Genomic DNA, 13,467 nt, shown 5'->3' with positions numbered 1-13,467 from the left:
GAAATTCCCAAACATTCAAATGTTTAGGGAAGCTATGAGGGTGTATAACCTTAAGAGGGGAAGGACATCAGTTTTTTTTTTTTTTTTTTTTTTAAATGAAACAAGGAAGTGCGTAGTGGTATGTAGAGATGCCAAATGTAAGTACCGGGTGTATACAAGAAAGATGTCTGATGAAGAATCATTTCAAGTAAGATCCTTAAACTCTAAACGCATTTGTGGTCAGAACTACAAAAACACCAAAGTCAACTCAACTTGGATAGCCAACAAGCTAATTAAGAAGTTTAGGGTTCAGCCAACATGCCTTTGGATGTAATCCAACATAAAGTTAAGGATAAATGGAGTGTGGATGTAAATCAAAGCAAGATGTATAGAGCTAGGAGGAAGGCAAAAAAAAAAGATATATGGGAAGCTTGAGGATCAATATGGGAGGCTGTGAGACTATTGTGAAACCTTGAGGCAGACTAACAATAGAAGCTGTGTTATGATTAAAGTGGACAGACCAAATCCAAATTCAGCTCCAAAATTTCAAAGAATATATGTTTCTCTAGCAGCCATGAAGACAGGCTTTTTAGAGGATTGTAGGCATGTCATAGGGGTAGACGTATGCTTCCTAAAAGGACCATTCAAGGGCAAACTCCTAATCTGCAAAACACATCACAACTAATAATCACCAATCTAAATAAACTAAAAAAAAAAAACAGTACACAATGAAGGTTCATATCCTGATTACATAAAATATCAAGTACTTGCCTTCCAATTTTCCCAACTCACAAACCTCCTTCCAAAATTTTTCTCAGTATTGGCAGTTTTGACAACAGTGGGCTGCTCGCAGAAGCAAAGGCGCTGCACCGAAGATGAAACACTGCTATAAGCTGAACCAAAAAAGCTTGTACCTTCATTTGAGGTATCCATCGTGTTCTGGTATTATGTTCATATAGAGGTAGAATGTCAATTATCAACCATACCAAAAATCATATTGCTACACATAGAGGTATAGAGGTATTATGTTCAGTGCTACCAAAAATAATAATATTATTTTGGGTAATGGCCTATATGATATACTAATACATAATTAGTCTACTTGTACATTAATTAAGAGCAAGTCATTGGTATAGTATGCTTCACTGTTCTTAGATATGTAAGATATTATGGAAGTGTACAACATGATCACATGCTGATATTATATGATGTTTGTTTTATGAACCTGTGTTACAGCTAAAAATGGAGTACACATATGTGCTTCAATTTTAAGACCATATTTTGAATAGTTACATAATTATCTAAAAAAGAAGGGTTTCTGTTAAAAAATGGTAGGGTAATTTTCATAGAGTTTCTTCTCTACAGTTTTGCTAATCTCTAGAAGCATCATGTCAATTATAATCTGTTGCATTGTTAGATTATGATCAATACTAATAATAATGATTCACAAATTTTACTAAAAGCTTGTTGCAAAGACAAATTTTACAAATTTTACTAAGTACTATTTATTTTATTGTTTGATCACATTTGAAAGCAACCAAACTACCATGATCTATCAATGTCAGAGAAAACCCTAAAATATACAAGTAATTTTACAAATCGAAATTTCACAAATTAATGAGAAGTACTAAATTATACAAGTAATTTAAGAACTACACAACAAAATAATTACAAGAACTCACAATATTCCCCCAAAACCCTTAATTTTACTCAAAACCCTAACTTTAACTCTAACTTGAAAATTACAGGAAAATGAGGTAATTCTAATGTCTTGGGCATACCTCCTAAGAAAGTCTGTGCTCTTGGTCAAAGAAAGACGAGAACCACGAAGAAGAAAATGATGCTTTGTCCTCAACTTGGGTTATGTGCTGAGTCGCTATCGAGTGGGTGTTGGAATGCTGTCGTGTGGGTAGGTTTGCAAACAAACGGAGCTTCACAACTTTGTTAAAAACAGGCGTACATTATGAGGGGCACTGTGGTCATTTCATGCAGTGGGTTGGGTGCAATATGGAGAGACTCAGCCTAAAAATATCACGTGAGACGCACGTGATGGACTTTTCGTCTACTTAGATGGCAATGAGTGACGAAGGGTTTTAATTGCAAATTTTTAAAATCTTCGGAAAGTACATTGCAAATTTTTAAACATTGTAGTTCAAATTCGAAAAGACCTCAAATTTCTAGGGGGTAAAATGCATTTTTCCCTATTTTGTATATGGCTTACGTCGCTTGTGACACTTTTATGTAGTCATTCTTTTGCATGTAAAACTTTATTTACATAGATGTATTAAACAACTCTAAATGTGTTATGTCATGTCTAATGTCATTTAATTTCCGCTGCATAGATATAAACTCTGGTGAATCATGGATTATGCATATAGCTTTATGAGACTTATTATATTATCAATCAGGTTAATACACAAGTTCATGGCATACTGCAGTATTGCTATGCCACTGCGACAATTCGCATTACATGTGATATGTTTTCAAAAAAACATCATATATTTTATCAAGGGGTTGTCACAATTAGAATGGGTTGGAGGCAATCCCCTCCAACCTAGTTTGAAAGTTTTAGGGATTGGCCTGATAGCGAAGGCCCAATCTGATCGCAATATTAAGGAGCAACCCTCTTATGGAAGCCCAACCATGATCGAAGGAATCCTTCTCTGTTGGCGGTTTGTCCTGAAGGATTGGGGCTCGAGTTGGCCAGTTGAAGTCCCAGACGAGCCTATGAAGTTTTTCCACACGTTTTTCCATGCCTGACGCACGATGAGACTTGTGGCAAAGACGTATCTTTGAATTATCAATAGAAGAAATGACTAATTAAGGGATCGCCATGTCGTACACATCACAAGCCATCATATAAACGTGACAAGGGTCTTTTTGCATTAAAGAATAATAATTACACATCATGAGAACTAATCGGAACCCCATAGCGTACTCAATCTTACAGGCCGTATAGATTATGGGAAGACAATACTTGGCAGGTCTCCGAGTAGTAACATCCCCAATCTCAGAAGCCAACAAATTACCTACAATGGACAATGTGTATACATTTTGCACTCTTCAATGACAACCCGTGTGTGAAAGTAGGTGTCGTGTCAATCATGCGCTTCTTGAGCTCACTTCATGTACGCAAGTCAGGTGACAAGTGTGGATTCTTCCCTATGGAGACACATAGTCCCTGGCATTTTAGTAATCAGTCACATCACAATTCAACCGCCTGACAAGAATAATGCATAAAACCCTCAACCAAAAGAGCCACACAAAAAAAAAAAAAAAAAACTTTGCATAGGCAAATGAGAAAAGGCATATATAAATAGGAAAATGATTGACCAAGAAGGTAAGATCCATAAGACACCAAAAACTCAGGTTAATTCCTTATCCTCTCCTTTCACCCCATGCTAACTTAAGCATCAGACGATCTTTGGCTTCGGCCGAAGATCTTCTCACTCACTCCTGTTTTGCAGCAACTCATAAGGACCCTACCATCATCGATTTGTGAAAGCCCACCTTAGAAGACCCGAAGAGCAAAATGAAGAACTCGACCCAAAATTTGCACCAAGAAATTTTTGTCCGTATTGAAACTTTAGATAAACCTTAGGATAGAAACCAACACATCCTAAGGGGATATGTAGAATCAAGGCTAAGATGCATACCACTATTGTTTTCTCCTTGTACAATATGCAAGCATAATTAGATTGTTGCAACTTGCAAGACATTTCTTTCAATAATCATCAGTTCAATCCGTATCTTAGACCTAAAGGCAACTCTAACACGCTAGAACTACTTGGATGTTACCATAGTAGCATATACTCATTGGAAATTGCTCATTACCTCTATAAATTGGTCAAGAGGGGCATAGATGGGGAAGAACCACAAGCATTCCCTCAAGATCCATTGAATCATAACTTGACACAACCTTACCAGGGCATCAATAGGACCCAAAGTGATTAACACTAATTAGGAGTGAGTGATTCCCATTGTGAGATTTCCATTCGCTCCCTAGTGTGTGCCTAATCACATGAGAATTGCCTTGAGACCACTTAACCAATGTCACTAACGGTTGAAGTTATACCTCAATTGGTCTTAACAAACCTCAATCCAAATAAAGCCACCCAAGCTATTTGACCTTTGAAATTGATGAAAATGTTGCAAAATCAGGCGAAAAATATAAAATCAGTTCCTAATACTTCATATGGTTATACTGATTTGCAATAAGGTCTCAATGGTATACAAATATTAGGTAAAGTCCACTTAACCCCCTCAAACTACTACTCCAATGACAATCTACTCCCAAAACTATCAATTGCGACAATTTACCCCACAAACTACCAAAATAATGACAATGTACCCCCAATTTTAATAAAATGACGAAATTACCCTTACTAAAATAAAAACAAAAATACTAAAATTTATAAAAAAATAAAAAGAATAAAAAAACTAAAAAATAAATAAAAAGCAAAACAGGGATGTCGGACCACCCCTAGATGGTGGTCTGACCACCCACTAGGGGGTGGATCGGCCACCCCCGAGCGATTTCTGATGAGCCACCGCCATCTCAGTAATTGGGTGGCCGGCCACCCCCAAGATGTTTTTGGGGGTGGCGGAGCCACCTCAAGATGTTTCTGGGGTGGCGGCCACCCCTAAGATGTTTTTGGGGGTGGCGGGCCACCCCCATGATGTTTATAAATAAACAAGGGCTATCATTTACCAAGTTCATAGCCTAAGCAAAGCCTCTGTGCCGCCCATCAGAGACCTGGTTCTTCCTCTTCGTTCTCTCCTTTTTTCAATTCTTGTATGAATTTCAAAGTTTTAGAAAGATTTCATTTTTCTTTTTTGTTATATGCAAATACATGGGGTTGGTTGCGATGATTTTAAAAAATCTCGTTCTGAATGCTATTGCCATGGCATGACAGACACGTTTACACCCATAGAATATGAGCGCTGCCCAATTTCAATTACATTTAGTTTATTACACATTCATTTGCTCACATATTATTCGATCCTGCATGGTTTCTTGATGGTTCTGTTTGAAAATTTGTTGTGTAAATGGAAAATTAATTATGTATTTGGAAGAGAAGTAAAACGCTTTCAAATCCTTGCCTTCAATGGTGGCCGATCCACCCTCTAGGGGTGGCTCGGCCACCCCATGCACCTGGGGGTGGCTGAGCCGTCCCCTACCACCAATGGGGTGGTTCTCGAACCACTCCTGGTTTTTTCAACTTTTTTTTTTTTTAAAAAAAAAAAATTAATTTTAAATATATTTATTTTTTTCAATATTTTAAGAGTATTTTCGTCTTATTGAAAATTTCATAGGGGCAATTTCGTCATTTTGTTAACATTAGGGGTATATTGTCATTGTTTTAGTAGTTTGGGGGGTAAATTGTCGTAATTGATAGTTTAGGATAAATTGTCATTTGGGTGGTTGTTTGAGGGGGTTAAATGGACTTTACCCAAAAATATTCTGAGAGCTCCCTCTAGAATACAAAAATAACAAAAAAGTCCCAACTATCAAATTCCGTTCAAAATTTATAAATATATAAAAATTAAAAAATTAAAACTAAAATCTTTTTTTTAAAAAAAAAAAAAAAAAAAAAAAAACTGGAGGTATGGATGGCCACCCCTTTGGCCAAATAATGCCGTTTGAGGTACCTACCTGATTAAATAATGATAGCGAACAGCCCCAAGGACCTGATGCACCCTTCTTTGCCACTCTTCCACTTCTCTGCATGCCTCGTGAAGATCAACAGAGCTTCATCATGTATTAGAGAAAGAGATATGTGAATGTCATATCATGTGAAGGTCGTCTAGAAAGGGTTGAAAGATCAGAAACTTACAAGCAGTGGCAGGTCCTAATCTGAGCCACCTCTCATTGCAATACGAAGTTGGGGGTGGCTCCATTTTTTAATTTTTTAGGAGAAAATGCAGTTTAGCTCCAGAAGTTTCAGGAGTTTTTTTAATGTTAACCTTAAAGTTCAAAAATTAGCAATCTACCCTCTTAAAGTTTCAAAAATTGACAATATAAACCCTCTGTTAAATTTTTGTCGCCCCACATGCTTCTCACTTGACTTTTTTACCGATTATCTTCCAATTTTGCCCTCAATCTAATTCAAAACACCCAAGGCAATGCTATCAATCAACCAATCTCATACCTTTTCTTGGTTCCTCAGCAATCTATCGGTCGCTCACACAGGTCTGCACTGACGGGCCGTGTGTTGAAGGTGAACAACTTGCTGGTCCCACCCTTCCACGTTCGGAACGTCTGAAACGCCGTTTCGAGCTTCTGAGTCGTCACCAACGATGGGAACAACTGAACGGTGTAACCCTAAGACACCAAGACGGATCAGTTGCGTCTCGGGTCGTAACAGAAAGTTTGCTGCAGGGTCCGAGCCGGGTTCGTTTTGTAAGCCGTGATTAGCTTCCTGACCGAGTCTTTCTGCGTCACGTTTGGAAACAGAGATTGGACGTAGTCACATTTGGAAATAGAGACTGGCGTACCAAGCTCTTTGGTGATTGGTACGCCAATCTCGCTCAAGCAGCCCTGGACCTTCTGATCGGAGCCGTAGAAAGTGGCGTACCGATCAATGCAGCCATCGAGAACCTTGACGAGCTCGGCGGCCAAAGGGTGGCTAATGGCGAACCCACCACCGCCGTAAGCCATCGTGTATGAGTGCGTCACATCCTACTCCACGCTCTCAGAATTCCCACCGATGTAATACATTTGATTATGATCGTATTTCTGCAAAACATTCACCAAATTCTCGATGAAAAACACCGTGTCGTCGTCGCCCATCACGAACCACCTCACATTTTCCGACCCCAACTCAAAAGCTCTCCTTCACGATGCGCGCAATCTGGATCGCAGAGCGCAAGCCGTACCAGCAACTGTACTTGAACCTGGACGTATTCCTGGACACTTTGTACGGCAGCGAGGTCTCAAGCCAAGTCACGCCGCCCGGAGGCTTCTCCTCCGGCGACCGGTGAAGTTTTGACACTGAGGAACCAAAAAAAGGTATGAGATTGGTTGATTGATAGCAATTGCCTAGTATGTTTCGAATTAAATTGAGGGCAAAATTGGAAGATAATGGGTAAAAAAGTCATGTGACAAGCACGTGGGGCGAATTTCATCCATTGAGACGAAAAAATTTAACAGAAGGTTTAAATTGCAAACTTTTGAAACTTTAGGGGGTAGATTGCCAATTTTTGAACTTTAGTATTAAAATTGAAAGCTCCTGAAACTTTAGAGAGGCAAACTGCATTTTTCTCAATTTTTTAATTTTTCTTTTTTAATTTTACTTATTTAAATCTTTTTATATTTATTTCTCTCTCTCTCTCTTTTATTTTTTATTTTATTTATTTATTTTTTATTATTATGAACCGCATGTGTAGCTATATACTTAGATCTGACTTGACATACTAATAAAATCCGTCATGATTTTGGACTGAATTAAATAGTATGAGACTTATGTCATTTATGCATACTAAGTAGGGTTTTCAAAACATTTTTATACCACAAAGAGCTTATTGCAAATAAATGTAACTGCATCAACTAATTTTGCATTTTTTTTTCTTTTTTCCGCAAAGTCATTGAAGCTCACCAAGGATAATCAATATCTTCTTAAAGAATCCCGACCGTCGTGGTAGCACACCAAACAAGCACCATAAAGACCATTACTACGATTACATCATTCACAGACTGATGGAGAGTTTCTAAAATCTCCACCTTCAAATCATGATGAGTTTTAGCCCATATTAGGTCAAATTCAACTCAAATACCCCCCAAAACCTTTGAATCCATCTATTTTCCTGGGATAGATCAATGACATGGCCTACGGAGAGTATTAATTCTATGTTGGATGCAAAACATGGTATCCTGGATAATCCTGTCATGGTGAATTCGCAGATTAAGCTGCAAAGAGATTTTACTTTTAGAGCTCTTGAATATCCAATCAATATCCATTGAACTATCACCACCCAACAATAATACACTACCCCTAATCTCGAGCTAAATGGAGTCTGAGTTGGCTTTATCCGAAGAATTTTCATGCCTATGGCATAAATCCCCACCTCAATGAATAGGCATTTCACGGCCATGGCCAGGCCAAAAAAGATTATGAACATAACATCCCTAAGAAAATATAAATAAAAGAATAATTACATTCTCATTCAACCCAATTGATGTCAAGATGTTTTAGGTTCGTTAGCCAGTTTTGTGCATCTTGAGCCATACCAGGTTTAGATGGTGTCTTGTTTTCATCCTTTACATCAGTTGATCTTACATAATCAATTTTCTTATCCTTGGCAGGGTTCCCCTGCCTATTGGGGTGCCTCACCTCGAGGGAGAGAAGGCGTGAAACTTCATGAAGGCCCCCCCATTTTTCCAATGCACGTGCAATGTCGTAGCGCCCTGTAAAAGTTTCATGCATATTTTATTGAAAATGGACTAACAAATCACAACATTCACTTTACGTAATGAAACAAGATCTATAAATATTTGAGCTTGGAATTTAATCATAACACCTGGATTTGGTTTAGGTGGTCATGATGTGATGTAGGCAATACAGCTAAGGCAGTTCTTGCTTGTGCTTCACTCATGGAAGACACCAAGTTGTGATTATCGATTCCCTATTTTCTTTTCATTCTCCAACATTTCAAAGGATGTCCATATAGCCCATTTAAATTACTATACCTAAGAAATTTTGTAAATTGTGCTGTCTACTATTTGTCAACTAATTGATAAATGGGGATATATTGATCTTATCTTCACTTACCTGCACGTTCAAATGACTTTCTACTGGGCATAAATGATGGATCCATTCCCCAGCTCTTTTGGAATCGACCTATCTGTAATTAAAAAAAAAAAAAAAAAAAAAAGAGTAGGAATTCCATTAGAACAAGGTATTTAACACATTTATAAACACAAAATGACACGGTTTTTTTTTTTTTTTCCTCCAAATTAATGGATACTTCAAGTTAAACTAATATCTATTAACTATGGGGCATGCAAAAACTCACTCATGCAGCTATTTACATGATATGAATGCTTTGAGTTTCAAAAGAGTTGCAAACTAATAATACCAAGAAACTAGACACCTATGACTAGATCAAGTTTAAGTTTTACATTACCTCTTCTTGCAAATGTTCAAGGTTGTCCCAGTATCCCTTTGGTTTGCGGTATTTGTATGCAAGAGAGAGATTCATCAGCGAGGCAATCCTTCTGAATCCACCCATGCGTGTGATTGCCTTCTCGATATCTACCCTTCCATGCAAACGAAGTTGCTTTCTCATGGGCATAAATCCTTCTTGCCCATGTTCTGAAATAAATTTCAGGAGCTCCGCTTTAAGAACTTCAATATCTCTCTGTAGGCCTGGAACCCTGGGCCTCTGTCTAAATGAACTTTGACCATTCAAAGCACAGACCTGCTCAGCTGGTATACAATCATCAACTATATTAATGCTAGATGAAGCAATTTGTTCCTTCGAGTATCTATTTTGGTCACGGGCTTCCTCTGATTGATCTGCTTCCCTTCTTTCAATATAATCTCGAATTGCACACAAGTTTGATGGGAGATCTTCATATATAACCTAGAAAGTAGCAATGACTATATATCAAATTCTTTTTATAAATAATATGTTAGAAGTAGGGTTCCTAATTCTAGGTCCTCTATTTTTTTTTATAGTCTCTCTCTCTCTCTTCCACTTTCCCTCTCTTTTTCTTTCATATTCTTCAACTTATAACACCCAAGAACCTCATAAGCAAATTATTTTCTTAAGTTGGATTGAGACAGAAGAGAGCTGATTCTCCTCTAACACAAAAGATAATATTAAGACATACCTCCTCCATAATCGCTTCAGAAAGAAAGGTATCCTTGCGCATTTTTGACTCCACAATGTACTTTAACAGCGTGTGATGATTTCCTAGTTGCTCAAGAAGCCATTTACCTTGAAACGAGTCAAAGTCCCCTTCAACTTGTTCGAAACTAATTTCTTGTTCAAGATGTTCACAAAGGTCTAGCACAACACGTGCATGAAGTACCATATAAAGTAAGCCCTTACATCCTTCCTGCATAATCAATAATAAAAAAAAAAGAATGTTATTTTCCTTAACATAAATTCTTAGCATGACACTATTGAAACCATTCAAGCCATTCAAAGAACATCTTAGAAGAGGTTTCATAGCTAGAGGTGCTAGTGGTGGAACCTACGGGTGGGGTATCTGGTATAGTGTTGGTGGTAGCATTATTGTGCTGGGGGCGCAATGGTAGTGGTGACTGTATGGTATACACCTTGAACCTGTGGCACAACCCTCTACCATTATATAACTGTGTTTTCCATTTCTACATGTATCTTGTATCTTATTTCATGTGCCTTAATTCATGTGCCTTTTTTTTCCACTGTAAAGTATATAAATAAGTATATAAATAAGTCTTAATTCATGTGCCATTTCTACATGTATCTTGTATCTTATTTCATGATTTCCATCTTTCCCCAATATACTTATTTATATACTTTACAGTGGAAAAAAAAGGCACATGAATTAAGACTTTCCTTTTAATATAAATGACCACATTCTCCACCCAAAGAAAACATTTTTTCTGCTTAAAGAAATGTAAGCGAAATAAAACAAGGAAGGCCTCATCTCAACTAGAATTTCTTTTCTCTTTTTGGATGACTGTACATAAATAAGAAAAAGCTGTACAAAGAGATAGGGGCACACCCCAAGCAAGAACAACAGCTTAGAAAGGCGGATATGTCGAAAGAATTGGAGAATACCTTGTTGTGCGAAGAAATTTATTGGCGCAAAAAATCGAAAGTTTTGTGTCTCAAGGAGGCGGACCGAAATACTTGGTTTTTTCACAAGGTGGCTAATTCTCATCGTAGGTACAATCGTGTGGAAGTGTTTCGTATTAATAGTGTCTTATCCGACGATCCAGTCGAGGTAAAAGATCATATTGTGCAGTATTATCAAAGCTTATACTCGGAGCAAAGCACTTGGAGACCTAGAATGGATAATCAGCCTTTTTTGTCCAATGATGAGGAGGATAATAGTTGGTTAGAAAGAGATTTTGAGGAAAAGGAGGTATGGGAGGTGGTAAAAGGTATGAAGGGTAATAAGGCACTGGGTCCGGATGGCTTTTCCATGGCTTTCTTTCAAGCTTGTTGGGGTGTAGTTAAACATGATGTTATGGCAATTTTTGCTGAGTTCCATCGTAGACGTCAATTGGTGAAGAGCTTGAATGCAACTTTTATTTCCTTGATTCCGAAAAAGGTGGATGCGGTGGAGATGAAGGATTTTCGGCCCATTAGCTTGGTGGGAGGGGTGTACAAAATTGTTTCTAAGGTACTTGCCAATAGGATGAGAACTGTCTTGGGTAAGATCATTTCCAACTCTCAAAATGCTTTCATTGGGGGTCGTCAAGTCCTAGATTCTGTGCTCATTGCAAATGAATGTGTGGATAGTCGTATGAAATCAGGGGTGTCAGGTGTTCTTTGTAAATTGGACTTGGAAAAGGCTTATGACCACGTAAATTGGGACTTTGTTTTGTATTTGCTGCATCGATGCAGTTTTGGAGGGAGGTGGAGGGCTTGGATAGAGTGGTGTATTTCGTCGGTAAGATTCTCCATTCTTGTGAATGGTTCTCCAGAAGGCTTCTTTAACAGTTCGAGGGGAATTCGGCAAGGGGATCCTCTTTCTCCGTTAGTTTTTGTGCTTGTTATGGAGGCCTTGAGTAAGATGGTGAATGCGACGGTTGACCAAGGCCTTTTGACTGGATTCTCGGTAGGAGATAGGGTCTTCTCGGAGTTGGTGGTTTCTCACTCTTTATTTGTAGATGATACTCTGATTTTTTGTGAAGATTCTCTCGAGCAAATCCGGTATGTGCGCCCCATTCTCTTATGTTTTGAAGTTGTGTTGGGTTTGAGAGTTAATCTTGGAAAGTCAAAAATTGTGGCTACTGGTGAGGTGGAGAACATTGAGGCTTTAGCTAATATCCTTGGGTGTAGCGTTGCCGATTTGCCTATGAAGTATTTAGGTCTGCCTCTTGGAGCGTCGTATAAGGATATGTTTATGTGGAATGATGTGATCAAAAAGATGGAGAGTCAGATGGCAGGTTGGAAGAGAATGTATCTCTGTAAGGGAGGCCGTTTAACTCTCATTAAGAGTACGTTGTTTAATCTTCCGACTTACTTTTTGTCTCTGTTTTTGATTCCTATGAGTGTAGCAAAAAGGCTTGAGAAAGTCCAAAGAGATTTATTGTTGGGAGGGATGGGAGATGAGCCTAAGTTGCATCTTGTAAGTTGGAATCAAGTCTGTCGTCCCCTGCGCTCTGGTGGTCTTGGCATTCGGAAGATGCATCAGTTTAACCAAGCTCTCTTAGGGAAATGGCTTTGGAGATATGCGGATGAGAGTGAGGCTCTTTGATATAAGATCATCAAAGCTAAGTATGAAGACCAGGATGGTGGGTGGTGCACGAAGGAGGTTTCAGGCTCTCATGGTGTGGGCTTATGGAAGCATATTCGACAAGGTTGGAACTTCTTTGCCAAAGGTATTCGGTTTGAGGTGGGGGTGGGTTCGAAAGTTCGTTTCTGGCATGATAGTTGGTGTGGGAAAAATTCTCAAAAGCATGCCTTCCCGTCCCTGTTCAGTATTGCTAGATACAAAGAAGCTTGGGTGAAGAATAACTTTACTTGGAGGAATGGGGTTGTCGAGTGGAATGTCATTTTTGTGCGGCCCATCCAGGATTGGGAGATGGATATGGTTTTTCCTTTCTTTGATTGGTTGTACTCTTGCAAGATCTCCCTAGGTACTGTGGATCGTATTTGCTGGTCCTTGTCTAAGAAGGGTAAGTTCGAGGTAAAGTCGTTCTTCAAGGCCTTGTCCAACAGTGATCATGAGGTGTTTCCTTGGAAGAGTATTTGGCGTACTAAGGTGCCATTGCGAGTGGCTTTTTGCGGATGGACCGCGGCCTAGGCAAAATTTTGACTCACGATAATTTGCGTAAGAGGAACCTTGTGGTTGTGGAATGGTGTTGTATGTGCAAGAGGGCCGGAAAGTCAGTCGATCATCTTCTTCTTCACTGCGAGATTGCAAGTGCTCTTTGGCATACTATTTTTAGTTGGTTTGGGTTGCTTTGGGTCATGCTTTGCAGGGTAAGGGACTTGTTCGATTGCTAGTGGTCGGGAGGGCGTTCTCGAAGTGCGATGGTGTGGTAGATGATCCCTCTTTGTCTTATGTGGTGCATATGGAATGAAAGAAATGCTAGATGTTTTGAGAATTCCACTAGGACTGTAGAGGAACTTACCCATCTTTTCTTTTTTACTCTTTACTCTTGGACGGCCGCTTGGCTTGCTCCTTTACTGATCAGTTTTTCTGACTCTCTCTTTCATTTCTCTCCCTCTTAGGCGCTCTCTTTTGATACTTCCCGTGTATGTGGGTTGCGCCCCTCTGCGCTTTTGCTTTATATCATTATTACTTATCAAAAAAATTAT

At 38.8% G+C, this 13,467-nt stretch overlaps 1 protein-coding gene, 1 non-coding gene and 1 pseudogene across 3 annotated transcripts in view; 1 reads left to right on the top strand and 2 right to left on the bottom strand.

Annotated features, from left to right (window-relative positions):
* Nucleotides 1-3,112: 3,112 nt before the first annotated feature.
* On the bottom strand, nucleotides 3,113-7,939 carry LOC132187938 (uncharacterized; annotated as a pseudogene).
* LOC132188901 (small nucleolar RNA snoR8a) lies at nucleotides 4,839-4,925 on the top strand. Its single transcript, XR_009440961.1, has one exon. It is a non-coding gene; the product is annotated as a small nucleolar RNA snoR8a (small nucleolar RNA).
* LOC132186750 (uncharacterized) overlaps nucleotides 7,884-13,467 on the bottom strand; it is a 20,874-nt gene continuing 15,290 nt past the window's right edge. For both annotated transcript variants that reach the window (XM_059600780.1, XM_059600781.1), the window contains 4 exons: nucleotides 9,815-10,042; nucleotides 9,106-9,564; nucleotides 8,751-8,823; nucleotides 7,884-8,386 (listed from right to left, as the gene is read on the bottom strand). In XM_059600780.1, coding sequence (XP_059456763.1) covers nucleotides 8,142-8,386; nucleotides 8,751-8,823; nucleotides 9,106-9,564; nucleotides 9,815-10,042 — 1,005 coding nt within the window. In that variant the 3' untranslated portion in view covers nucleotides 7,884-8,141. The remainder of the gene's footprint in view (nucleotides 8,387-8,750; nucleotides 8,824-9,105; nucleotides 9,565-9,814; nucleotides 10,043-13,467) is intronic.

Source organism: Corylus avellana, chromosome ca7, assembly GCF_901000735.1.
Source record: "Corylus avellana chromosome ca7, CavTom2PMs-1.0".
Lineage (NCBI taxonomy): Eukaryota > Viridiplantae > Streptophyta > Magnoliopsida > Fagales > Betulaceae > Corylus > Corylus avellana.
The sequence above is the reverse complement of the archived record's forward strand: the minus strand, read 5'-3'. Positions and strand labels throughout refer to the sequence as shown.